Source organism: Urocitellus parryii, chromosome 11 (assembly GCF_045843805.1).
Source record: "Urocitellus parryii isolate mUroPar1 chromosome 11, mUroPar1.hap1, whole genome shotgun sequence".
NCBI classification, from domain to species: Eukaryota; Metazoa; Chordata; class Mammalia; order Rodentia; family Sciuridae; genus Urocitellus; species Urocitellus parryii.
The window spans coordinates 124,162,702-124,190,164 of NC_135541.1; the positions used below are offsets into that span (position 1 = coordinate 124,162,702).

General features: G+C 40.9%; 1 protein-coding gene across 3 annotated transcripts; it reads right to left on the bottom strand.

Annotated features, from left to right (window-relative positions):
- Nucleotides 1–10,303: 10,303 nt before the first annotated feature.
- Nucleotides 10,304–27,226, bottom strand: Mrps21 (mitochondrial ribosomal protein S21). 3 transcript variants are annotated; one of them, XM_077791373.1, is made up of 4 exons: nt 26,910–27,226; nt 26,380–26,494; nt 24,520–24,606; nt 10,304–11,108 (listed from the first exon to the last, which is right to left on the bottom strand). In XM_077791373.1, exons 2-4 carry the CDS (start codon nt 26,460–26,462, stop codon nt 10,928–10,930), a joined length of 351 nt encoding a protein of 116 aa, XP_077647499.1. In that variant the 5' UTR covers nt 26,463–26,494; nt 26,910–27,226; the 3' UTR covers nt 10,304–10,927. The 3 variants fall into 3 exon arrangements, with proteins under 3 accessions (XP_077647499.1, XP_077647498.1, XP_077647500.1); XM_077791372.1 differs by having other exon boundaries at nt 26,700–27,214; XM_077791374.1 differs by lacking the exon at nt 24,520–24,606 and having other exon boundaries at nt 26,700–27,208.
- Between the last annotated feature and the right edge of the window lie 237 nt (nt 27,227–27,463).

Below are 27,463 nucleotides of genomic sequence, written 5' to 3' on the forward strand. Positions count from 1 at the left end.
CCTGATCTTTTTTCTCATCTAACAGCGGTACATACCAAGTGTGGTGGTGCACACCTGTAATCCCGGTATTTATTCTGGGGCCTTCAAGGCCATCTTTCTACAGTGATACATGCCTACCCATGTTTATAGCAACCCAATTCACAATAGCCAAACTATGTCCATCAATGGATGAATGAATAAAACAATGTGGTATATAGACACAATGGAGTTTTTGTTTTAAAGGGAATTTTTTAATATTTATTTTTTATTTTTCGGTGGACACAACATCTTTGTATGTGGTGCTGAGGATCGAACCCAGCGCCGCACGCATGCCAGGCGAGCGCGCTACCGCTTGAGCCACATCCCCAGCCCACACAATGGAGTTTTATTCAGCCATGAAGAAGAATGAAATTATTTGCAAGAACATGGACAGAACTTAAGACCATGATGTTAAGTGAAATAAGTCAAACTCAGAAGGTCAAGGATCACATATTTTCTCCCATGTGGAAGCTAGGAAAAAGCAAAAGAAAGGTGAGTGGTGGGATCTCATATGAAAATCAAAAGGAGGTCAGTGGAGTAAAGGAACCAAGGGGAGGGAGGTAGGGAAATACTGGGGAGTGATATTGGCCAAACTATATTGTTATACTATGTGAATATGTAACAACAAATTCCATCAATATGTACTATTTTAATGCACCAATTAAAAATGTGGAAAAAAGTCAAACTGCCTTGATTCTACTCATTGGTTCTATGACATTAGGCAAGTTACCTAAACCCTCTGTTTACTCACCAGTAAAATGGGATACATGAATGAACAAAAAATCCACCTCATATGACTAACTGCCTGTGAGGACCACCAGAGGAAGTGAGGGGGTTGGATGGTGTGGTCCAGTGATACAGCATTTGCCTAGCATGTGTGAGGCCCTGGGTTCAATCCCCAGTACCACCAAACAAACAAACAGAATGGCTGAGCTCAGTGGCAATTGGGGAGGCGGTGAGTCTGGAAAATCTCAAGTTTGAAGCCAATGTGGGCAATTTAGTGACATCCTGCCTCAAAATAAAAATTATGTGAGACATGAAAGAAACTCATACTTATTGTACCTGGGATTGAACCCAGGGGTACTTAACCACTGAGCCACATCCCCAGTCCCCCCCACCTTTTTTTTGAAGTCGTCAATGGACTTTTACTTATATGCGGTTCTGAGAATCAAACCCAGTGCCTCACATATCCTAGGCAAGTAGCCTTCTACTAAGCTACAAACACAGTCTTCCAGCCCTTTTTGGTATTCTATTTAGGGATGGAATCTTGCTGAGTTGCTTAGGGCCTCTCTAAATTGCTGAGGCTGGCTTTGAACTTGTGATCCTCCTGCCTCAGCCTTCCAAGCCACTGGGATTGCAGGCATGCACCACTGCACCTGGCCAAACCCATATTTTTAGATTCTCAACTGCAGAAACCACATATATAAGATGTACTCTAGGTGGTAGACTCACCAGATAATGAAATTATTCTCTAGGAAGTTTATTATCAAAATTTCCCAGGTAGCATGAGATTTTTGTATTTTTGTATAAAATCTAAAAAGCATTTTTTAAAAAGAGGATCTTACTACATGCCTAGGCTGGCCTTGACTCCTGGACTCAAGTGATCCTCCAGCCTTACTTAACCTTCTGAGTATCTAGGACTATAGGTGTAATCCTGGCTAAAGACTAGTTTTAAAAGTTTTTTTAATAGAGCAGCATGACATAGAATAAAGCCTGCTTTCAGTAACAAGTTGGGACAGCTTGAATTTGTTGATCAGCTCATTCATACCTCAGTTTCCACACATAAGGCACTTAGACGTGGATATCTCACAAAATATTCGCTTAAAAAAAAGTCTGAATAGGTTATTTTTTTTTCTTTTCCACACTTTTTTTCTTTTTTCTTTTGGTAATTGAGATTGAACTCAGGGGCACTCAACCACTAAGCCACATCTTCAGTCCTGTTTTATATTTTATTTAGAGACAGGGTCTCACTGAGTTGTTAGTGCCTTGCTTTTTGCTGAGGCTGGCTTTGAACTTGCGATCCTCCTGTTTCAGCCTCCCAAACTACTGGGATTACACGCCTGTGCCACCACATCTGGCTTTTCCACACTCTTGATTGGTGCATTATAGTTATATGTAATGATGGGACTTGTTACATATTCATACATGAACACAATAAAACAGTTTGGCCAATGTCACTCCCCAGAATTTATCCCCTTCCTCTCCAAAACCCACCCCCTGTTCCCTTTCCTCTACAGATATCCTTTTGATTTTCATGAGATCCCTACCCACCACCTTTCTTTTCCTTTCTAGTTTCCATATATGAGACAAAATATATGACCCTGACCTTCTGAGTTTGACTTATTTCACTTAACATGATGGTCTCTAGTTCAATCCATTTTCTTGCAAATGCTATAATTTCATTCTTCATGGCTGAATAAAACTCCATTTCGTACTGAGCACAGTGGTGCATGCCTGTAATTCCAGTGGCTTGGGAGGCTGAGGCCAGAGAATTACAAATTTAAAGCCAACCTAAGTAATTTAGTGAGGCCCTACACAACTTGGTGAGTCAGAGTCTCAAAACAAAAAAAAATATAATGGGCTGAGGATGTGGTTCAATGGTGAGTACCTCTGGGTTTAATCCTTGGTACAAAAAAAAAAGGAACTCTATGTGTATATACATGTATCACATTTTCTTTATCCATTCATCCATTGATGGATACCTAGGCTGGTTCCATATTTGGCTATAGTGAAACGGTACTTCTACAAACATGGGTATGCATGTATCACTGTAGAAAGATGACTTTAATTCTTCAGAATAAATACCAAGGAGTGGTAATAGCTAGGTCATATGGTGGTTCCATGCCCAGTCTTTTTTTTTTTTAGTTGTTGATTGATCTTTATTTACTTATATGTGGTGCTGAGGATTGAACCCAGGGCCTCGAACATGCTAGGCGAGCACTCTACAGCTGAGCCACAACCCCAGCCCATGCCCAATCTTTTGAGAACCCTTTGTATTGATTTCCATAGCAGTTGTACTAATTTACAGTCCTACCAACAGTGTAAAAGTGTTCCTTTTTCTCTACATCCTCTCCAGCATTTATTATTATTTGTATTCTAGATGACTGCCCTTCTGACTGGTGTGAGATGAAGTCTTAGTGTATTTTTTAAAATTTTTTTTCGTTGTTGATGGACCTTCATTTTTTAATTTATTTATATGCAGTGCTGAGGATCAAACCCAGTGCTTCACACGTGCTAGGCAAGTGCCCTACCACTGAGCTACAACCACAGCCCCAAAATTTTGGTGTAGTTTTGATTTGCATTTTCCTAATTGCTAATGATGTTGAACATTTTTTCATATATATCTTTCTTAAAAGATATTTTAGTTGTAGATGGACACAATACCTTTATTTATTTATTTTTATATGGTGCTGAGGATGGAGCCCAGGGCCTCACACATGCTAGGCAAGCATTCTACCATTGAGCCACAACCCCAGACCCTGGCCATTTCTATTTATTCTTTTGAGAAGTGTCTGTTTAGTTCATTTGCCCATTTACTAATACAGTTATTTGGGGTTTTTTTGGTATTAACTTTTTGTGTTCTTTATATATTCTGGATATTAATCCTTGCCAGAAGAGTAACTAACAAAAATTTTATCCCATTCTATAGGTTCTCTTTTTTTTTGGGGGGGGGGGTACCAGGGATTGAACCCAGGAGTGCTTAACTACTGAGCCACATCCCCAGGCCATTTTTATATTTTATTTAGAGACAGGGTCTTGCTGAGTTGCTTAGGGCCTTGCTAAGTTGCTGAGGCTGGCTTTGAACTCGAAATTCTCCTGCCTCAGCCTCCCAAGCTGCTGGGTTTACAGGCATGAGTCACAAAGCCTGGCTATGTGTTCTCTTTTCACATTCCTAATTGTTTCCTTTGTTGTGTGTAAGCTTTTTAATTTGATGCCATTTATTGACTCTTGGCATTCTTTCCTGAGCTTTAGGGATCCTATTGAGAAAGTTGTTGCCTGTAACTATTTGCTGAAGTGTTGACCCTATGTTTTCTTCTAGGAGTTTCATAGTTTCTGATCTAATGTTGAGTAGGTGATTGAGTTCTATGATGAGTTGTTGTGAATTTCTTTTGTTTCAGTGTTTTTAAAAGTCAATTTTTTTGAGAGAGATTGGGAGAGTTTATTAAAGCAAAGTTTCCTATTTTCAAAAGGCTTTGGGGAAACCCCATGTCCTTTGAATTCTTATCAGTTGGAAGTGAGTTGTTTGTTTTTTTAATTAGCTACACGTGACATTACAATGATCTTGGCAGTTCATACATTTGAATCATTGGGGTATAATTTCTCATTTTTCTGATTGTACAGATTGCAGAATCACACTGGTCATAGAGTCACCTATATACATACAGCAAGCATAATGTCTATTCTGCTGCCCTTCCTATCCCCCCTACTTCTCCCCTCCCCTCCCATCTTTTCTCTCTGTCCAATCTAATGTAACACTTTTTTTTTTCTTTTTCTCATCACAACATCATACATGTATTCTGTATAACGATGAGGGTCTCTTTCCATCTTCCGTGCAACTCCCCTTCTCCCTCTTTTTCCCTCCCACCTCTCTTCCCTATTTAGTGGTAGTCTTCTCTTGCTCTTCCTCCCTATCCCATTTTGAGTCACCCCCCTTATATCAGAGAAGACATTCGGCATTTTTTTTTTTTAGGGATTGGCTAACTTCACTTAGCATAATCTGCTCTAATGCCATCCATTTCCCTGCAAATGCCATGATCTTGTTATTTTTTAGTGCTGAGTAATATTCTGTTGTGTATAAATGCCACATTTTTTTAATCCATTCATCTATTGAAGGGTATCTAGGTTGGTTCCACATTCTAGCTATTGTGAATTGTGTTGCTATAAACATTGATGTGACTGTGTCCCTGTAGTATGCTTTTTTAGGTCTTTTGGGTATAGTCCGAGAAGGGGAATAGCTGGGTCAAATGGTGGTTCCATTCCCAGCTTTCCAAGAAATCTCCATATTGCTTTCCAAATTGGCTGCACCAATTTGCAGTCCCACCAGCTAACAGGCAATTTTCTATAAGGAAATAATTTTCTAGGAAATGACTTTATTTCCAATATTTGGAATCTGATGGGTTTAAATGCTTAGAGTCCTAGTAGCTCTGATCTCTTCAGATAATTGTTTCTGAAATTTGTCCTCAATTATAAAATGAGAATAAGGAGCCAGGAATGTGCCTATAATCCCAGCTACTTGGGAGAATAAAGTAGAAGGGTCACCTGAGCCCTGGAACTGAAGACCACCCTGGATAACAAAGAGAGATCCTGGAGAGGAGAGGAGGGGAGGGAAGGGGAGATTATGAAATTATGAAATCAGTTTAGGTGTGGAGGGGAGGGGAGATTATGAAATTATGGAATCAGTTTAGGTGTGGAGGGGAGGGGAGATTATGAAATTATGAAATCAGTTTAGGTGTCCATCAACAAATGAATGGATAAAGAAAATGTGGTATGTGTGTGTGTATATATATATATATATACACACACACACACACACACAATGGACTTTACTCCGTCATAAAGAAGAAATTATATCATTTGCAGGAAAATGGATGAAAATTGAAAGCATTAAATTGAACAAAAATAAGCCAAACTCAGAAAGTCAAAGGTCGTATGTTTTCTCTCAAGTGTGGAAGCTAGAGATAAAAAAGGGGGAAAAAGGTGATGGGGAAATCTCAAGAAAATAGAAAGAAGACCAATAGAATAGAGGAAGGGAACCAAAGAGAAGGAGGAGGGAAGGGAAAGGGGAACTGAGGAATGAAACTGACCAAATTATTGTATTGTATTGTTATAGTGTGTGCATGTACCCATTTGTAACAATGAATCCCACCATTATGTGTAGTTATAATGCATCAATATAAAAGACTTTAAAAATAGAGGAAGGATTAAATGTAATATACCAATGTAAGGACATTCAGACCAATAAAATAGAGTAAACCCTCACATATATGGTAAGTCGATTTATTTAGTTAGTTAATTTTTTAAATTATTATTATTTTTTTGTGCTGGGGATTGAACCCTGGGCTACATCTGCCAGGTAAGTGTTCTACCACCAGGCTACACCCCCTGCTCTGGTCAGCTAATTTTAGAAAATATTTTTTTTGGTTGTAGATGTTATTTATTTTTATGTGGTGCTGAGTGCCTCACACATGATAGGCAAGAGCTCTATGACCGAGCTTCAACCCCTGCCTTGGTCAGCTAATTTTTAACAAGGATGCCAAGACTATTCAATGGGAAGAGGACAACCTGTTCAACGCAAGTTTAAGAACTGCACTAAAACTGAAGAGCAAACTTATAAATTTTTAGAAGAAAGTATAGGGGAAAATCTTTGTGGTACTAGATTTGGTAATAATTTCTTGGATGTAATACGAAAAACAAAGAAAAATACTGGCTTCATCAAAATTTAAAATGTGGGGTGGATGAGGGTATAGCTCAGTGGTAAAAGTACTTGCCTAGTACTTGCCACATAAAAATAAAGATACAGTGTATTCATCCACAACTAAATAAATATTAAAAAAAAAAAAGAGGGCTGGGGTTGTGGCTCAGCAGTAGAGCATGTGCCTAGCATGTGCAAGGCCCTGGGTTCGATCCTCAGCACCACATAAAAATAAATAAAATAAAGGCATTGTGTTCATGTACAATTAAGGGGGAAAAAAGGGAGGGGGGGGATCAGGGAAGGCATAACAGAAAACATCCCAACAAAGGGTTGATATACAGGGCAGGAGAGGAGAAAAGAGCACGTGCTGTGATCCAAAGTGTATTTGAGGGGACGAATGGAAGCAGGGTCAGTCATAAAGAGCCTTTTATACTATGCTAAGGGGTTTCAATTTTGTCATGAAGCTAATGGAAACCAGTTACCAGTTTGAGCAGGAAAGTTAAGACAAGGTTGCATTTTAGAAAATAATGGATTGGAGCCAGGACACACATCAAATGGCTATTGTAGCAATACGGAAGAGTTATGATGGTATCTGGGACTAGGATTTTGGCATTTAGTCACAGACATAGCCAAAAAATGATTAAATTGGTTCCTGGTCGTAGTTGAGTGAAGAGTAATCAAGGATCAGGTTTCAGGGCTGAGACATTTCCATGTGTCAGATACTGTGCTAAATACTTTTTTTTTTTTTTTTTAATAGCTCATGACCCTTTTTGGGTCTTGACCCTTTGTGGCTGACAAGGGCTTTGACCTCATCAGTGGATTTTTTTTTTTTTTTAAAGAGAGAGAGAATTTTTTTTAATATTTATTTTTTTTTAGTTTTCGGCGGACACAACATCTTTGTATATGGTGCTAAGGATCGAACCATCCCCAGCCCCTGTGCTAAATACTTGACACACATTATCTCCTTTAATCTGTACCACAAACCTGTGGATAACATTACCCTTACTTTACAGGAGAAAACAAGGAAAGGTTAAGTCATTCATCAAAAGTATGACTAAATCCAATTTTTTTTTTTTTTTTGTATTTTGTTTAGAGATAGGGTCTCACTGAGTTGCTTAGCCCCTCACTTTTTGCTGAGGCTGGCTTTGAACTCAAGATCCTCCTGCCTCAGCCACTGAGCCACTGGGATTACACGTGTGCTAAATCCAAATTTTTGATCTAGTAAAAAATTATTTACATAAGGGCTGGGATTGTGGCTCAGCGGTAGAGCGCTTGCCTAGTGGGAGTGCGACCTGGGTTCGATTCTCAGCAGCACATAAAAAAATAAATAAAGGCATTGTATTGTGTCCATCTACAAAAATGATTCTTTTTTTTTTAAAAAAATTATATACATAAACTTGTATGGAAAAGAAACTAAAACATTTGTTTTCCTTTCAATTGCCTATATTAACACATCACTCTTATTCCTTTACCTTGTTAATATAGTGTTATTCCTTAGAATAACACATGTGATGGCACAGGCCTTTAATCCCAACTCAGGAGGCTGAGACAGGAGGATTGCAAATTCAAGGCTAGCTTCAGCAATTTAGCAATGCTCTAAGCAACTCAATGAGACCCTGTCTCAATATTAAAAATAAAAAGGGCTGGGGATGTGGCTCAGTGGTAGAGCAACCCTGGGTTCAATCCCCAGTACCCCCTCCCCCCAAAAAAGGGGGGGTTGTAAACACTGGTCAGTGCCTAGGAAGTCCTGTCCTGATGATAAGGACTCTCAAGAATGTGGGAATGTGGGTAAGGAAAAGGGAAACGGACCACTTCCCTTCTCTCCCAATCTTTTAAGTGGGGGTCAAAGCAGAGCAACCTTGGTTGTAAAGGAATGTACTCATAAAATATCTGAAGAAATTCATTTGTGCAGTAAGCACACAACATATTCTGTATCTTCCCCTCTACTAATAGGGTTAGTGCAGCCCACCATGTTGTCCTGGCCTGGTCAAAACTCTCTCTGTTGGTCCTCCAAGTTGTTGTTATAAATATTTTTAGTTGTAGATGGACACAATACCTTTTTTTTTTTACTTTTATTTTTTAATTGTAAATGGACCATTATTATTTATTTATATGTTGTGCTGAGAATCGAACCCAGTGCCTCACACATTCTAGGCAAGTATTCCACCACTGAGCCCCAACCCCAACCCCCCCCATCCAAGTAAGATCAATAAACAGTATGTTGGGGCTTTTGCAGCCCTGGGGTTAAACACAATATTTTCAGTGAACATATAGGCAAATTCTTATTTCAAACTTTGTTTTTTTTGGGCACTGGGGGTTGAACCCAAGGCCACTTAACCACTAAGAAACATTCTCAGCCCTTATTTATATTTCATTTAGAGTCAGGACTTCATTAAGTAGCCAAACTTTGAACTCATGATGATCTTCCTGACTTAGCCTCCAGAGCCACTGGGATTACTGGCATGTGCCACCGCACCCGGCCTTATTTCATACTTCTGAAAACTTGAAACTACCAAGTTATTCAGGAATCTAGATTTTAAAGAGATATGTGCTTCCAGAGCAGTACACTGTAAGATCATTAAGTTAAAATAGGAGCCTGGCGTGGTAAAGCATGCCTGTAATCCCAGTGGCACAGGAGGATCTCAAGTTCAAAGCCAGCCTCAGCAAAAAGTGAGGGGCTAAGCAACTCATTGAAACCCTATCTCTAAATAAAATACAAAATAGGGCTGGAGATATGTGGTCAAGTTCAATCCCTGGTATCCAAATGTAAATATATAATAGGAGACCTGTCAGAGCCATTTCAGTGACTTGCTGGATTTCACAAGTGCCCAGGATAAGGGTAAGCAGTATTTATCTACCATCTTGTAATTGAATAAGAACCAAAGCACCCCTCCTCTAAACCCAGTACAGGAGACCAAATTCACAGACTGAAAGATGATTTGAAGTATCTATGTCTAATTCGCTAATTTGTTAGTTTGTATAAATATAACAAATTTGAGGACCATATGTCTATAGATTCTTCTCCAAACATAATATTTCCCAAGGTCAAGAAGATCTTGTTTCTAAGCAATTTCTAAGGAAGTTTTACTGGGCCTGACTACTGACAAATGGAATTAAGATGATGAAGTCCTGAGAAGCAAGGACCACTGTGATTCCAGGATATCTTCTTGCAATCCCTGCTTAATCAATCAACAAGTATGCTAAATGTGAAAAGAAAAATTTAAAAGAATTAAGGCCAAAATCTGAAGTCACTGTATCATACCACAAGGGGGCAATGTTTGAACACTAGCAACAGGAAGTATTTGGAGGAAGCTTTGTTTATTTCCCTTTTTAACACCAAGCTGAGATGACTGCAGCCGCTGAGAGGTGGGCTGGCCTCTGCCTTCTCTCTAGGGAGTTGGCACTAACTCTTAATACTGGCAACACAGCTTTCAAGGGACCAAGAAGAGAGGAAGCTGACAGCAGGAGGAAAAGTGGAGCAGCTGATCTTCTCATCCAGGTCTGATAAACATACCCAGTAGCACCTAGAGGTTGAGGTGGTGGTAGTGGTAACAGTGGTTCTCAAACTGTAGCAGGTATCAGAATCATCTGCAGCCCTGTTTAAATAGATTGCAGGACTTCAACCCCAATTTCCAATTCAAAAGACCTAAGACCTAAAGTAGGGTCCCATAATTTGCACTGCAAACAAGTTCTCCCAGGTGATGCTGATGATGCTAAGGACACACTGAGAATCACTGATATAGAGTATTTCTGGCTCTGCGCCCTTCCTTCAACAGTTCCCTATTCTGTCTTTCGTATCATCTACTACTTTCTTTTCTACCATCCCTCTTTAGCCTCCTTTAGGAAAACTAAAGGACAGACAGAAAACAGGAATGATCATTGATGTCTTTTATTGCTCTGGGCAAGGATTCCATCACTCCAGCCTACTGTTAAGGTATTTTGGAAGCAGATTTATTCCAAATACATAAATAATTCCTCTCATCTTTGTTCAATGGTTGCACAGGGATGCGGGGAGTAGCTCAGTAAAAAGTAACTGATGCTTTTCCAATAAGATTTTGCTTTAGGGTTCATAAAAGTGGTATGGTAGGTATATGTCCCACCAGAGTTTGTAAATTTTCCTTACATACCCTAGAATTAAACATATTGTAAATACTTTTACAAAAATTACCATTTTAAAACTATTAAAGTGTGTAATTCAGTGGCATTAAGTACATTCACTTTTTTTTTTTGGCAATCATCACCATCTATCTTCAGAATGCTTTCAGATTTGCAAACTGACATTAAACAATTGCTGATAGCCCTCTTCCCTATCCTCTAACCACCACCATTCTACTCCTAGACTACTTTTGGACTGTTTCTCTTTCACTTAATAAGAAAGTCTACTGCTGACCAGTGGGTTTGCTTCTCTACATGCAAGTTTTCTTGCATATAGTTGATTTGAGTTTATTATAGAGAAACAGGTGGAGACAAACTGGATGTGGGCCTTCTATCCGAGTCTCAGCAGCCCTGCCATGGATCTGCCCGATTCTTTCGCATCAAAAAGTTGATCTTTCGAGCCATTTCCATGTTGTAGATCCGCCTGCAGGTTTCATAGCTTTCCCGCTGTCGCTTGCGGCAAGGTTTCTCATAGTATCTTCGTCGTTTAATGTCCTCAATGAGCCCATCCATGCTGAGGATTCTGTACGAAGGCAGGTAATCAGATTAGAACTTGGGCTCATTGCTGCTTACAAACTCCAAATGGGAGGAATAATTTGTAATTTAAAGAAATATAAATCTGGGGCTGGGGATGTGGCTCAAGCGGTAGCGCGCTCACCTGGCATGCGTGCAGCCCGGGTTCGATCCTCAGCACCACATACCAACAAGAATGTTGTGTCCGCCGAGAACTAGAAAATAAATATTGAAAATTCTCTCTCTCTCTCTCTCTCTCCTCTCTCTTAAAAAAAAAAAAAAAAAAAAAAAAAAGAAATATAAATCTTTTTTTTCTTTTTTTAGTTGTAGATGGACACAATATCTTTATTTTTATTTATTTATTTTTATGTGGTTCTGAGGATCGAACCCAGGGCCTCACATGTGTGAGGCAAGCACTCTACCACTGAGCCACACCCCAGCCCAGAAATATAAATCTTTACGGGGTGATTCCTACTTGGTCCTTAGTGGAGAATACAGTTCCATTCTTTTTTTTGGGGGGGGGGGTTGCTGGGGATTGCACTCAGGGGCATTCGACCACTGAGCCATATCCCCAGCCCTATTTTGTATTTTATTTAGAGACAGGGTCTCACTCACTGAGTTATTTAGCACCTCACTTTTGCTGATGCTGGCCTGGAACTTGGGATTCTCCTGCTTCAGCCTCCCAAACCACTGAGATTACAGTTGTGTGCCACAGCGCCTGGCTTGGTTGCATTCTTATTAAGAATTGATGGTTAGGGCTGGGTTGTGGCTCATTGGTACAGCACTTGCCTAACATGCATGAGGCAATGGGTTTGATCCTAAGCACCACATAAAAATAAACAAAAAAAAAAAAAGAATTGATGGTTAGCCCAGCAGTAATTCCAGCTACTCCAGAGATTGAGGCAAGAGGATTGAAAAAAGTTCAAGGCAAACCTGCACAACTTAGTGAGGCCTTAAGAAACTTAGCAAGACCCAGTCTCAAAAGTTAAGAAAAAAAAAGAAAAAAAAGGAGCTGGGAATATAATTCAGTGGTAGAGTGCTTGCCTAGCATGTGAAAGGCCCTGGGTTCAATCCCTAGTATTGGGGATGGGGAGGGCGAATTGATTCAGCTGAAGTCTGAGAAATATTGGGGCCTACATAAATGCAGGAAATAGGCAGCCCATACCACACCAGTGAAACTTCAATCCCACTCCATTTTCTTAAAGAAAATAATTTTATTGTACATCAGTTTAGTGATTATTTCATTCTGCCATTTATATAAAAGTCTCCCTCATTAAATTGAAAATCCCTGAAGGCAGAAACCATGTTTTATTAATATTAAATTGATACTTTATTTCTTGGTCACCTGCCCAATTCCTTACAATGCTATTTTTTCCCACTGGACTAATAACTCCCTGAACAAATTCACCTCTTTATTCCAAGCCAAGAAGACACTGGGGCTTTATTTATTTAACCAACCTAATCCTTAGGCTCCCAATGTATAATTTTTTATTAAAGAGAGAGTGAGAGAGAGAGAGAATTTTTAATATTTATTTTTTTTTAGTTCTCGGCGGACACAACATCTTTGTTGGTATGTGGTGCTGAGGATCGAACCCGGGCCGCACGCATCCCAGGCAAGCGCGCTACCGCTTGAGCCACATCCCCAGCCCCCAATGTATAATTTGTCTTTCCCTTTCAACTCCTTATTGATTGGTCATGAAAAAGTCAGTGGCACCTTCCTACTGCTGCCCTCCATTCCTGCTTACCTTGTCCTTTCATTATATGTAAAGTCACAAACAACTGGAAATTAGAGGTTGACACATGGCTATTGTAATTTGAAGAAGGGATAAAGAAAATAAAAACAAGAAAACTACTAGCTAGTTTTCTGCCCAGTGGAAAGCTCCATTTATTGTTGCTATATTGGACTACAAAGTCTGAGATAACGATAGATTAAACTTGAAAATAGCTTTAGGTAAATTACAAATGTGAATAAAGGTGGGAATCACTGTCCTATAGGCTCTTTTCCCAGGATCCTGCTGTTTAACATCAAGAATGAGGGGCTGGGGTGCAGTATAGTGGTAGAGAACTTACCAAGCATGTATGAGGTCCTGTGTTCAGTATGGTAGGGGTCCCCTTCCCTGCTGGCTTTTGGGTCCCTCACACAAAGGTTCCTGACAGGCCTCTCCACTGACCTTCTACAGAAGACCATATATTCTAATCCCCAGGTACAGAATAATTTGTAGGCTACAAGAGTGTCTTATCTGTATGGATCAGCTGGTTCACATTTTAGTGGCCAAGAGATGGGAACCAAGAGAATAGCTGCACACTCCCAAAAAGAGATGATCTAGGCAGGTTCTGTTGGAAACAGTCATGCTTGGAAGTCATGCAGATATAACACTAAAGTCTTACAAAAGAGAAATGAGGCACTAGAGATCAAAAGACTCCATACCCTGGCCCAAAAAGGATAGGCTTTTTTTCTCAATTTACCCATAAATGTTATCCCTTCAAATTCTGACTATAAACCTCCTTGATTCTGATTATATACGATTCTCCTAACCTTTGCCAGAGGGCCTCAACCCTGATACACTCTTCATTTCCTGAAGACTTTTTTAGGAGGTACTGATGCCTAGCTCTCACTCTTCTAAGACTGACTTAACTGGTTTAAAGTAAGGCCATGCACTGGGAATCTTTTTAAATTTCCCAGGTGACTCTAATGCCATATTATGATTGAGAAAAAAAAAATGACCCAGACACTGTTGACTCCTAAATTTTATCTCTGGGAGAAATCTTATGTTAGAGGTAGACTAATATTTCCAACTGCCTCAAACCCTACACAAAACTGTATTTGTCTCCTTCCCAAATTTATTCCACAAGAATTACATTAGAGGGCTGGGGATGTGGCTCAAGCGGTAGCACGCTCGCCTGGCATGCGTGCGGCCCGGGTTCGATCCTCAGCACCACATACCAACAAAGATGTTGTGTCCGCCGAGAACTAAAAAAATAAATATTAAAAATTCTCTATCTCCTCTCTCACTCTCTCTTTAAAAAAAAAAAAAAAAAAAAAAAAAGAATTACATTAGAGCTGGGCAAGGTGGCACATACCTGTAATCTCAGGGACCTAGGAGGCTGGAACAGGAGGATTAAGAGTTCAACACCAGCCTCAGCAATTTAGCAAGGCCTTAACTAACTCAAGTGAACCCCTGTCTCAACACATAAATCAGATCATCTAGTACAGTGAGTCCCAGACTTACAGACTTAGTCCCAGCCACATCCCCAGCCCTATTTTGTATTTTATTTAGAGACAGGGTCTCACTGAGTTGCTTAGTGCTTTGCCATTGCTGAGGCTGGCTTTGAACTCACAATTCTCCTGTCTCAGGCTCCCAAGCTGCTGGGATTACAGGCAGTTGCCACCATACCCAACTTCATTCTTTTTCTTTTTCTACCTAATAAAATCCTATTTGTAACTGTGGTGTGTGTGTGCGCGTGTATATATATATATATATATATATACACACACACACACATACATACACAATGGAATATTACTCAGCAATAAAAGAGAATAAAATTATGGCATTTTCAGGTAAATAGATGGAGCTGGAGAATATCATGCTAAGCAAAGTAAGACAATCCCTAAAATCAAAGGCCCAATGTTTTCTCTGATAAATGGATGCTAATCTAAAATGGGGGGGGCATGAGAATGAGTGGAGGAACTTTGGATTAGGCAAAGCGGGAGGGAGAGGAGGAGAGGGGGCATGAGGATAGGAAAGACGATGGAATGAGATGGACATCATTACCCTAGGTACATGTAGACTGCATGAATGGTGTGTCCTTACTTTGTGTACAACCAAAGAAGTGAAAAATCGTGCTCTAGTTGTGTACAATGAATCGAAGAGCATTCTGCTGAAATATATAACTGATTAGAATAAATAAATTAAAAAATATATATCCTATTTGTTCCTCAAAGGCCCAAATCAATTGTTATATCTGGATGCTGAAGCAGGAGGATGGCAAGTTCAAGGCCAGCCTCATCTGAGAGATAAGTAGGTTGCCCTATTTCCATTCTCTTTTTGAGATCCCCATCAAAAAAAAAGGGGGGGGGGCTAGAAATATAGCTCAGTGATAAAGTGCCCCAACTCATCCAGGTGAAACCAATTACTCCCACCCTCCCTTCCTAAAGCACTATTTGTTAGGTTGGTGATGGCGACTTGGTGGCAACTTAGAACAAAGCAGCCCTCTCCGAAAAAGAACATCAATCAGATGTCAATCAGCAGGACCCCCTGGCCAATCCTGGAGTTCAGCCAACTCCCCTGACCAACTCCAAGGGGGCAAGGGACCCTAGAAACACCTTTTCCTGTCCCAAGACCTTCCCTTCCTGCTGTAAGCCCCATAAAAGTCCAGTCCAGTGGAGCTTCCATGCGGTTTCTCCTCAGACCCTTCCCCTGTCCCCTCTGTGGGTCTGATCGAGTTCCGCCCGGGAGTGATATCTCAATAAAGCCTGTTCAGCGGTCCTTTTAAATCTACCTCCTTTGGCCATTGCCTGCCCCGACTGATCTGACACTATTCTCAAACTTTAGCATGCGGTAGTCAACTAAAAAACCTGTTAAAACATGACTATTGTGCCACCTCCAGTCTCTTCTTCTGTAGGAAGTCTAGAGTGAAACTCAAGAATTTACATTTCTTTCTTTTTTAAATATTTTTTAGTTGTCAATGGACCTTTATTTTATTTATTTATATGTGGTGCTGGGAATTGAACACAGGGCCTCACACTTGTTAAGCAAGCACTCTACCACTGAGCCACAACCCCAGCCCAAGAATTTACATTTCTTTTCACAGTGCTGGGGATTGAACCCCGGGTATCAAATATGCTACTACCCAGCCACACCCTACCCCCAGGTGCATTTCTAATAAGTTCCTAAGACACACAGCTGCTCATGGTCCAGGAAGAACCAAGGCACACTGTCAATGCCTCTTTCAGCACAGATCAGGTAGTATTATATTTAACTATATTTAAAAAAAAAAAATTCCCTTATTGGTTGTGTTCTTTCTAAGATTAAAGACCAATTCTTTTTAATATTTCATTAGTTGTTGATGGACCTTTATTTATTTACATGTGGTGCTGAGAATCGAACCCAGTGCCTCCCACATGCTAGGCAAACACTCTACCACTGAGCCACAACCCCAGCCCCAAAGACCAATTCTTTATTCATTTTTGCATATGTCATAATGCTTGGCAACAAGAAAATTATCAGCAAATGGTTTATATATGAGATGCCCCTCAAAAGCTCATGTGTGAGACAATGCAAGAATTTTCAGAGGTGGAATGGCTAACTATGAGGTGTAACCTAATCAGTGGATTGATCCATTGATAAGAATTAGCAGGGCAGTAACAATAGGCATGCCAGGTGTGGATGGAGAAGTAGGCCACTCAGGGTGAGACTCTGGGGTTTATATTTTGCCTTGGTAAGCAGAACTCTACTTCCTGGTTGTCATATCTTGTGCTTCCTGATGCCACACCCTTCCACTGCAATGTTCTGCCTCACCTTAGGCCCAGAGCTATGGAGTTGGCCTACCCTGGAATAAAGCTCTTAAGCCCTGAAACCATGAGCCTAAAAAATAGAAATTTTCCTCCTCTAACTTATTCTTGTTAAGTATTTTAGCCACAGCAATGAAAAGCTGATTAAAACATGTATGGTAAAAGTGAACCTTCTCAATGATGGAGAAATGTCTATTGCACTAGAATTAAGAACAGTTAATCCTTGTGCAGTGGACATTTTTTTGCAGTACAGTACAGTTCTGGCAGTTATTAGCTCAGAAACCCTCTATATTACCTTTACTAAAATAAAACATTAGCATTTAAATAGTATTTTTAAAACCATGATCCTAATTACAATCCTATGAAACTGATTAGGAAGATAATGTCAAATTTTTACAAATTAAGAAACTAAAATTCAGAGGCTGACTTGCCAAAGATCACAAAACGGAGCTACAGGAATCCAGGTTTGTAGTGCAGTGCTCTGCAATAATATCGTTTCTCAAATGGAAATCACTTCAAGTACAGAAGACAAATTATTATGAAGCCTACAGGCAAAGAAGACAATGAGAGAGAGGAAGAACTGGGCGAGAGAGGAAGAACTAGAGCAAAGAGGAAAATGGGAGCCAAGATATGGCAACACTGAAGAAAAGAAATGATCTAAACACCTAAGTATTGATTTCTGTCCAAACCTGTGTTTACTACTGTTTAGTCAAGGTCTCTTTTTGAACTAGAGACTAGTATATTGGGGAAATACAGAAAAAGCTTCTGAAAGGAAGATTGGATATATAACGTAAAAAGGAAAAAGTCTGGATTTGAGGGACTATAAAAAGGACAGAGAATCTGAACATAGCATCACCTAGGAAGAGGACTCTATTGGAATAACAAAGACAGTTTAAAAGTAGGATAAAAGGAACTGCAAGGAGAGAGAATTCAAACACATTTTGGGGTACTCTTGGTATTTCAAGAGTTTTGAAACAGAGATGATCATCTTACTAAGTAAATGCCTGAAACAAAAAGGTAAAACAAGAAAAATAATTTAAAAAAACCACAGGGTGGAGGTGGGGAAAGGACAGAAAGAACATATGGTTGAGAAATGGTGTTCCCTGGGCAGTTCTAATTAACTTCCAAAACACTAAGCAAATAAAAATTATGAGATGCCAGCTGAGGATTCCCTCTTACCTGGTACCTTCTAGTCATCCTGAAAAAGCAGATTAACTTCAAATGCTCCAGTCCCTACAGCAGAGGCATCTATTTAACTATCTCTAATAGATAAAGAGGGAGGAAGAGCTTTGAACTAAATAGGAAGGGTGTTACTAATAATGCTTCTGCTTCCAAAGGTAGTTCAAGGACTAGGAGACCAAGAGCTTTAGTGTAAACATATCAGCCTGCAGTTTGGGTGCCTGGCAACCTAATAGGAAGGAGAAACCAGCTGCCAGTTTTAGTGAAATTCAACTGATTATGTAAAAGGAGCCGAGCTGCCTAGAGGGAGGAGCTGGGGGTGGCAAACTCACATGTCAGTGTAGCTAGCTTACGTCAAGACCAACGTGTAGGCAGTAGGACTCAATGGACCCAGAAGCTGGCCCACCAGGAGTAAAAGAGGTCAACTGGGCATACTTCCGGTATGTTTCCCTCTCCTTGTCTGGGGGCCAGCCAATCACACAGAGCTTCCTAGAAACCCCCACTCTCCATCTCCTCATCCTAGGATGAGGGCCTCTGCTTATGTAACAGGCATTTTGTGGCGGTCTCACTGGGCAGACACATAGGTTGTTTCCTTTGCAAGACTTCCTCTGTACTCCAAACATGGTAAGTTTTTACCACCTCCTCTCCTCTCATTTGCTCTCCTATCTATAATAATTAGAGAACAAGCAATCCTTTTTTTTTTTTTGCAGGAGGTGGGGGGGGGAGAGGGATTGAACCCAAGAGCACTTTATCACTGCAACTTGTGATCTTCTTTCCTCTGCCTCCTGCGTTGCTGGGATTACAGGTATGCACCACCATCCCTGACAGCCAACTTATTTTTAAACTATCAGAAAGCTGAAAGAGGTTAATGAGAAACCTGGAATAAGAAACGTGTACAGAAAAGGTGGTCAGAGGGGACATTAGAGAAAAGCAGAGAAAAAGAAGTAAAATGCAATAGTCAGAAAATACTGTATTTAGTAGGCAGGAAGACAGAAGACTAGGCCACTCCAGAATTGACCCACTTAACATTTGCAAGCTTGAAAAAGTCCCTGCTTAGAAAATTATTCTAAAAGCAAAATATTTGTTCACTTTTCCCCCTGAAACTGAAGTAATAATTTATGGAACACATATTTAATAATCCAAGATAAAAAAGAAACAGAAATACACCTTTCTAAAGAGAGAAAATAAAATGACAAGTATCCTTCCTAAGGATTATAAAAATCATAGCTGAGCACTGTGGTACACACCTGTAATCCCAGTGATTCGGGAAACAAGATGATCAAAAGTTCAAGGTCAGTCTCAGCAATTTAGCAAGGCCCTCAGCAGCTTAGAAACCCTGTCTCAATGGGCTGGGGATGTGGCTCAAGCGGTGGCGCGCTTGCCTGGCATGCGTGCGGCCCGGGTTCGATCCTCAGCACCACATACCAACAAGGATGTTGTGTCTGCCGAGAACTGAAAAATAAATATTAAAAATTCTCTCTCTCTCTCTCTCACTCTCTCTCTCTCCTCTCTCACTCTCTCTTTAAAAAAAAAAAAAAAAAAAAAAAAAGAAACCCTGTCTCAAACTAAAAAAAAGGGCTACAGATATAACTTAAGTAAAGCACCCCCGGGGTCAATCCCCTATAGCAGAAAAAAATATATATATCTGTATATCTATACCTATATGTCATTTCCATAATACTTTCCCAAACTATTTCTTTGCAACCAATGCCCCCCAACCCTTGGATTGAACCCAGGAGTGCTTAACCACTGAGCCACATCCCCAGACAGGGCCTCATTAAGTTGTTGAGGCTGGCTTTCAACTTGCAATCCTCCTGCCTCAGCCTCCCAAACTACTCGGATTATAGATGTTAACCACCTTGATTGGTGCCAATGCACTTCTTGTACTGGCTTTCCAGACAATCCTAGCCACAATGTTTTAATTTTCCAAACTCATAAAGAAGCCTAAAGATTAAACTTTAGATTCTGAGTCTTTGAGGCCCAAATTTCATTTCTTTTTTCCTCCTGTGGCAATAGGGATTATACCCATGGCATCATGCATACTATACAAGTACACGGACCTATAGCCCTCAAACCTTTTTTTTTTTTTCGTGCCAGAGATTGAACCCAGAGTGCTTAACCACTGAAGCACCTCCCCATCCATTTTTATTTTTACTTATTTAATATTTTAATATTTATTTTTTAGTTTTCGGCGGACACAACATCTTTGTTTGTATGTGGTGCTGAGGATCGAACCTGGGCCGCATGCATGCCAGGTGAGCGCGCTACCGCTTGAGCCACATCCCCAGTACCCCCCTTTTTATTTTTTAGACAGGATCTTGATAAATTGCTTAGGGCCTTGCTAAGTTAGTTGCTGAGGCTGGCTTTGAACTTGCAATCCTCCTGTCTCAGCCTCCCAAGCCCCTGGGATTATAGACATGCTCCACCATGCCCAGCTCCCAGAGCATTTTTTAAATTTTGAGATGCCTTGGTCTCCTGAATTGCTGGTATTACAGGCATGCTCCCCCTAGACCTGGCTAAATACTGTTTTTCAATTAAGGTACTTAACAAGGGTTTTTGGATAAATTTAATATATCTCACTTGAGTACCTACTTTCTCTCCCTTTTGATTTTTTTAAAATATCATTTTATTTTTATGTGGTGCTAAGGTTCGAACCCAAGACCTCACACATGCTAGGCGAGCACTCTACCGCTGAGCCACAACCCCAGCCCTTGATTTTTTTATTAAATATTTTTTTAGTTATCAATGGACCTTTATTTTATTTATTCATACACAGTACTGAGAATCGAACCCAGGGCCTCAACATGCTGGGGAAGGAATGCAGGACCTTGTACCTGCTAGGCAAACACTCTACCACTGAGCTATATCCCCATTTCTGGAACACCAATTTTAACTGTAGTGAGCTGGGGATGTGGCTCAGTAGCAAAGCTTTTGCTTGGCATGTGTGAGGTTCTGAGTTCAATCCCTAACACTGTAAAAAGAAAAATTAAGTGAAGTGAGGGCAAGTAAGGGCAGGAGTGCTGGCCCTAAAACAGATAAAATGGCAATGAATACCAAGTTTAGCTAAAATTTTAATTAAAAACAAAAGAGAAACTTCAGAAAAATTCTGCGTTTGCTTATAATGACAGAACCTCTGTAGTTCCTTCGCTTTTCTCTGCTGTTAAGGATACTTCAGTGGAAAAGTTTGACAAACACTTAAAGGGATTGACAAGACAAAGAACATTTATGTTCATTAGACATTTAACAAGCACTTCCTATGTGCAAGACCCTTCAGTAAATGTGAGGCATATACAAATAAAAAAGTACACATAGGCCTCTGCCTTAAGGAGTCTAAAGTCTATCAAAATAATTTTCAATTCTTATGAAATATTAAAATCTCATGGGGCATTTTGAAAATGCTGCTGGTCAGGCATCATGCCACAGATATTCTCATTTAGCCTCAGGTTGGGCCCTGGCACTAAGAGGTTTTTTGTTTAGTTTTTTCAGTGCTGGGGATCAAACCCAGGGCCTCACACATTAGGTAGGCAATCTACCAGAGCTATACTCCTGGCCCCAAATGATTGTTTAAACTGGATGTGGTAGCACCTTCAGGACGCTGAGATGGGAGGATTGCTTGAGCCTAGCAGTTAAGAGGTGAGCCTGGGCTCCCCAGGTAGTTCTAAAAAAGTGGCCAGGATTGAAAACTGTAGGATGTCACACTGATTGCTTCTGATTAAAATTAACACTTCCACTCAGGAAAAATGTATGTGTAAACTGCCAATCACTAATAAAAAGGGAATCTTAACAGAGTTATGAGACTGCTATTTCTAAAAATATAGAAATTTAGAGAGAGTTGAACACCAATTCCCTAGAATATGTGAAACAGTACCAGGCCAGGGGGGAAGAAGGTATCCACACATACATCTACTTTCTACCATTCATTTATTTTCCCCTTACCTACCACCAGCTTACACCTAGGAGAATGAAGGGTTTAGGTCAAAATTAAAAACAGTAAAGAAAAAACAGGAAAAGCAAAAACAGTAGAGATTAAATAAAAAAGATCCTGACTGAATAAGGATCTTGGAGAAGGACACAAAGAAGTATGATTGTACGTTGTTAACTAGAACAAAAGGCTCCTCTCAGAAAAGAGAGCTGACTTTGTGCTTTCTGCTAGACCTGGCTTCAATGAAGAGATGATCAACCCAATCACAGATAGGAGATTATAATTTTATATATATATATATATATTTTTTTTTTTTTTTGGTACTGGGGCACTTTACCACTGAACCCCAACCCTTTTAATTAATTTTTTTTTTTTTTGGTTTTAGAGATTTAACCCAGAGGCGCTTTACTACTGAGCTATATCCCTAGCCCTTTGTTTTTTATTTTGAGATTAAGATCTCACTTAGTTGCTTAGGGCCTTGCTAAATTGCTGAGGCTGGCTTTTTTTTTTTTTTAAATCTTTTTTGGAAGTGGGGGGTCGAACCCAGGGCTTCGAGATTGCACCCAGGGCTTTGCAATTGCAAGGCAGACGCTTTGCCACTGAGCTACATCCCAGCCCTGAGGCTGGCTTTTAATGTTTGTTTGTTTGTTGTTTTTTTTCCTGGCACCGGGGATTGAACCCAGGAGTGCTTAACCACTGAGCCACATTCCCAACCCTTTTTATATTTTATTTAGAAACAGATCTTGCTAAATTGCTTAGGGCCTTGCCAAGTTGCTAAGGCTGGCTTTCAACTTGTGATCCTCCTGCCTTAACCTCCCAAGCCACTGAGATTATAGGCATGCACCACCATGCCTGGCATAAAGATATTTTTATTTCTCAGATTTTTTTGTTTAAAATTTTTGAAAGTGGAAACGCAGGATACATTTTATATATACAAGAATGAATACAAACAGAATAAATACTGTTATTTAAATAGAGATTAGCAATAGGCTAAACAGAAGAGGACTTGGTGGGAAAGCATTACAGTCTTTAAGAAAATTCATTTACTACTGCTAAACTAATCCTCATGTCAAAATACAGTTAAATAATTATTTTCACTTTTTTCTCATCTCTGGGCCACCTTAAGCATAACCTTATTCAAGGAAGACAGAAGACAACTAAAAGTAAATTCTCAGTCTCTCAAGAAAAAACAAATCACCCACAGAGCAAAGCCAACTTACAATGAGTTCCACTGTAGAAGCAAGGTTTCATTAAGGAAGCAAAACTTCCTTACAATGAGTTCCAAATTGGGATAATACCTAACACATAATGCCTACTATTATAGTTTGGATCTGGAATGCTCCCCAAAGGCTCATGTGTTGGAGGCTTAGTGCCCAGTGTAGCTATGTTCAGAGGTGAGGCTTTCAGGAAATGACTGCATCTTGAGGGATCTAACCTCATTAGTGGGTTAATCCATTGATGTGACTCTGGGAGGTGGTGGATATATAAGAGGTGGGACGCAGTTGAAGAGAGTAGGGAAGGGAAGGGGATTGTATCCCTGGCTCCCTGTACCATGCCCTCTCCACCATGATATTCTGCCTCACCACAGTCCCATCACAAGGAAACAAGTTGACCACAGATTAAAACCTCTGAAATTGTGAACCAAAATAAACCTTTCCTCCTTTAGAATGATTTTCTCAAGTATTGTGCCATAGCAAAGGAAAGCTGACTAACACTCTTCTAAGCACTTTACAGGTATCAACTAACAAGCCTCAGGTCAACGCTATGAGACGGATATCATTAATAAGCTCCACTTGACATATAAGGAAACTAAGGCAGAGACATTAAGTAACTTATCAGACATCATGAAGTTATTAAGTGGCAGAGCTTGGATCTGAACCAGGTAGTTTGCATTTTGTGTGTGTGTGGCACTCAACCACTGAGCCACAACCCCAGCCCTATTTTTTATTTTATTCAGAGACAGGGTCTCACTGAGTTGCATAGTGCCTTGCTCTTGTTGAGGCTGGCTTTGAACTCGAGATCCTCCTGACTCGCTAGGATTATAGGCATGCACCACCATGCCCAGCATTCTGCACCTTGAATCACTGAGTTATAGTGCCTTATTAACATGAACAGACTATTTTCAAGCTGTAGCTTGGTCAAAAGCATTAAAATGGTAGTAAGGCACAGTGGTACACACCTGTAACCATAGAAACCTGGGAGGCTGAGGCAAGAGGATAGCAAATTTGAGATCAGTCTGGGAAACTTATTAAATTCTGTCTCAAAATAATTAAAATTTTCAAAAGAGGCTGGGGAGGTAGCTCAGTGATAGACTGTTCCCCTAGCAAGTGCCAGGCTCTGGGATTAATCCCTAGTACCACACACTCACACAAAAATACTGCCATGTTTTTGGTTCTTTGTTAAAGTAGCTAATTGTCTAAACACAAAATCCTTCCTTTTGTGCTACCTGTGCTTTAGAAACAGAGGTTAAGTTAAGGGGACCAAAAACTGAGCCTTTTGGAATTTGTTTTATCATCAAGTAATAGCTGTTCTTCAATATCCCTCAAAAATATGAACATCTCAAGGTGGAGATATAACTAGTGATAGAGTGCTTGCCTAGAATGTAAAAACAAAACAAAAATATCTCTCAACTACTCTGACCCATTTAAATCCACTAAAATAAATCATAAATAAAATAAAACACACAGAAAAAGATTTATAGGGAAAGGTCAGGAGAAGAAAAGGGTAGTTATATGTGAGATATTCCTTTGCCCAAATTCAGTATTTCACTTCACTAGTTAATTCACTATTGAGTCTATATGTCACCTGTAAAAACATTTTGTGCTTCCAATATAAGGACAGAGAAAGGTCATCAGACACTTCATCCCTCTCAAAGACATGACACCAGATGGTCTGAAATAAGAGAGAGGGGAGGAGAGGGAGGGGGAGAGGGGGGGAGGGGAAAGGGGGGAGAGGGAGGGGGAGAGGGGGGGAGGGGAAAGGGGGGAGAGGGAGGGGAAAGGAGGGGGGAGGGAGGGGAAAGGAGGGGGGAGGGAGGGGAAAGGAGGGGGGAGGGAGGGGGAGGAAAGAAGGAGAGCGGAAGAGAAGCACTGAGTAGCAGGCAACAGAGGAAAAAAAGAAAGAAATAGGGTATGCTAATGGATCTTAATGACAATGCACAGGGAATACCTTCTGCCTGAGGTTTGCATAAACACAGAATGAGGTGATGGGGCTGATCCAAGACCAAATCTTGAGTTTATTTATTTATTTGCAGGTGCTGGGGATTAAACCCAGGGCCCCACACATGCTAGGCAACCACCGGGCTACATTGCCAGCCTCCAAAACCAGATGCTTTTAAAAGAATAAAAAAATCCTGATTCTGAAACTGCTCATTTAGTTTCTGACAGCATCCCACTTATTGCATTATTCTGCCATGTGGCCCTGCTCACCCAGAACTTGGCTTTCCTAAAAATTAAGATTCTCTTTTACTTGCACTCTCAGTCCCCCAAATCCAACCAATATTTAAACCTAATCAAATAAGGTTTCTTAACTGGAAAATGACTACCACAAGTCCCCTCCATTTCCAGAAAAGCTAGTAACCTTTTAATATAGACAAAGAACACTAAAAAAGTGTGCTTTATGCTTCTCTACACCATTCAATAATTGCATGACCCAAGAAATATAATCTTTATGGGCTTCCCTTACTTGTGAAAAGAAACCATATCAAAGGACTTAAGACAGAGGGATAGCTCATGTAATCTCTTAAAATCTCCTTCCTACCAGGTATGGTGGTGCCTATAATCCCAGCTACTCAGGAGGTTGAGGCAGGAGAAATACAAGTTCAAGGGCAGCCTGGGAAACTTTAGTGAGACATAGTCTCAAAATAAAAAAATAAAAAAGGGCTGTAGGTGTAGCTTAGTAGTAGAACATCCCTGTATTTAATCTCCAGTATCCTGCAAAAAAAAAAAAAAAACACCCCAAAACAAAAATACTCCTACAATTCCTTGGTAATTCAACTCAACACATATTTGTTTCTCCAAACCATGGTTCTCACTTAAGAGAGAAAACAATGAATTAGGAATTCCAGAAAGTCAAAAATCTTACAAGTGGTGACAAGGGAACTTTCTGACTGAGAAATTTGAATGGTAAGGCATTATTAGGGTTATCCTTTATCTCACAGCCTAGCATTCAAAAACCTTTCAGTACAGCTCCTCCACTTCTAATTTATTTACATCTATGTATTTTTGTTTATCTGTAACCCTCCTGTAAACCTTTAATGACATCCCATCTCTTGCTTGTTTCTCCAAGATCCCAATCTAAATTAATCTCTTCCATTGGCCTTGTCCTACACCAATCCCTCCCTTAGCTATTTACCAATGTTACTGCTTCCTAGCAACTTCACATCTCAATTTTCCCTTTGGTTTCTTTTGTAAGTCCTGGATAAAACTCAGGTTCATTATCAAAGGGATGAGTATTGCTTGATGAATAAGCTTCACAGTTAGGTTTTAGGAAGAATTTCATTTTTAAGAAAATAAACTGTGGGGCTGAGAAGTTTCAAAAGACTAGACCCCCACCTGGGTTGGCACTGGTTTGAGAACAATCCGTGATGGGTGTGTATGGGTGGGTAACGACCTCACTTCCCAGAGAGTCCACCCAGTCCTGTTTCTGATCCCTTTACGTAGTTACCTGTTCAGGGTTCTGTATGCACCTTCCACGTTCCCTTCGTGTACCATCACAGTCCTGGCAATGAACTTCAGGTGCTTTGCCATGACCTTGGATTTAGGTCTTCACTCTTCAGGACCTACAGAAGGGCGGAGAAAAGGCAAGGAAAGCACAGAGACCTAGTAAGGGAAAGAAGCACAAAATGCACGTCACCGCGCGCTATATTCAATGTCTGAAAAGGAAACGTGCTCAGGGTCACGCGAGACGGGGCACGCGGAGGGTATCTGTATCGCAGAACAGGAGTATCGGAAGAAGACTCCCTTGTTCTCTTTGCTAGTACAAACCCGAGAAAACGGGGGAAACCAAGGGTAGCCAGGCTTCGCCACCGAGGCCGCGTCGCCGGGCGCGGGGGGACGGCCGGGGCAGGGGCGCGCCGCAGGTCCAGCGACCGCTCACGGGACAAGGAGTCTGCCGGGCGTGGGGGAGGGGCCGCCGTGCAGACCGGCCCTCCCCAGGCCCTCCGAGGCTTCCCGACCGCGGAGGGAGTCCCTCACCCGGCACCCTCAGAACGCGCCCGACCCCGGCGCTCGCGACCGGAAGCGGAAACTACGGAATCCCCAGCGCCGCGCGCGAAGCCGGGGGCGTAGGGAGGAATCGAGCTCCGGAAACCATGGCAACGCGCTTTCAGGCTTGGGTGGACGTCCTCTCCTTGCCCCGGGCCTGGACTCCACACCTGACCGAGCGAAAGGCTGGACTCAGATTTCGCCGGAACACGTTCCCAGCCCTCTACGGAGTCCAGATCCTTCGGCCTCGGAGACGGTCGGCCCGAGTCCGTTCCCCTTGATCCTACTGAACCCTTAATATTCAAGCCGTTCACATTCCTGGATGGAGAATGAGAAATAGGCAACGCTTCCTGAGCATGCTTCCCGGTTGTCGTTGTGGGGGTTTTTTGTTATTTTTTTTTTTGGGGGGGGGGGCAAGAACATAGATCTGCCGTCCGTCCCCGAAGAAAAACAGCCTCATACCCTTCGTCTGCCTCGAAACTAAGGGAAAGTGGGAGAGAAAAAGTGAACATACCGTGAATCTACTATAACATCATCTTTCTAAC

Bases quoted from the DNA above. Each gene is read 5' to 3' on its own strand.
- Mrps21 (XM_077791373.1), bottom strand. From the start codon at position 26,462: ATGGCAAAGCACCTGAAGTTCATTGCCAGGACTGTGATGGTACACGAA. The intron at 24,607-26,379 runs GTAACTACGTAA...CTCTTATTTCAG, and splicing joins GCATACAGAACCCTGAACAG to ACCATCTGGTGTCATGTCTT. The intron at 11,109-24,519 runs GTGACATATAGA...GCCTTCGTACAG, and splicing joins AGCACAAAATGTTTTTACAG to AATCCTCAGCATGGATGGGC.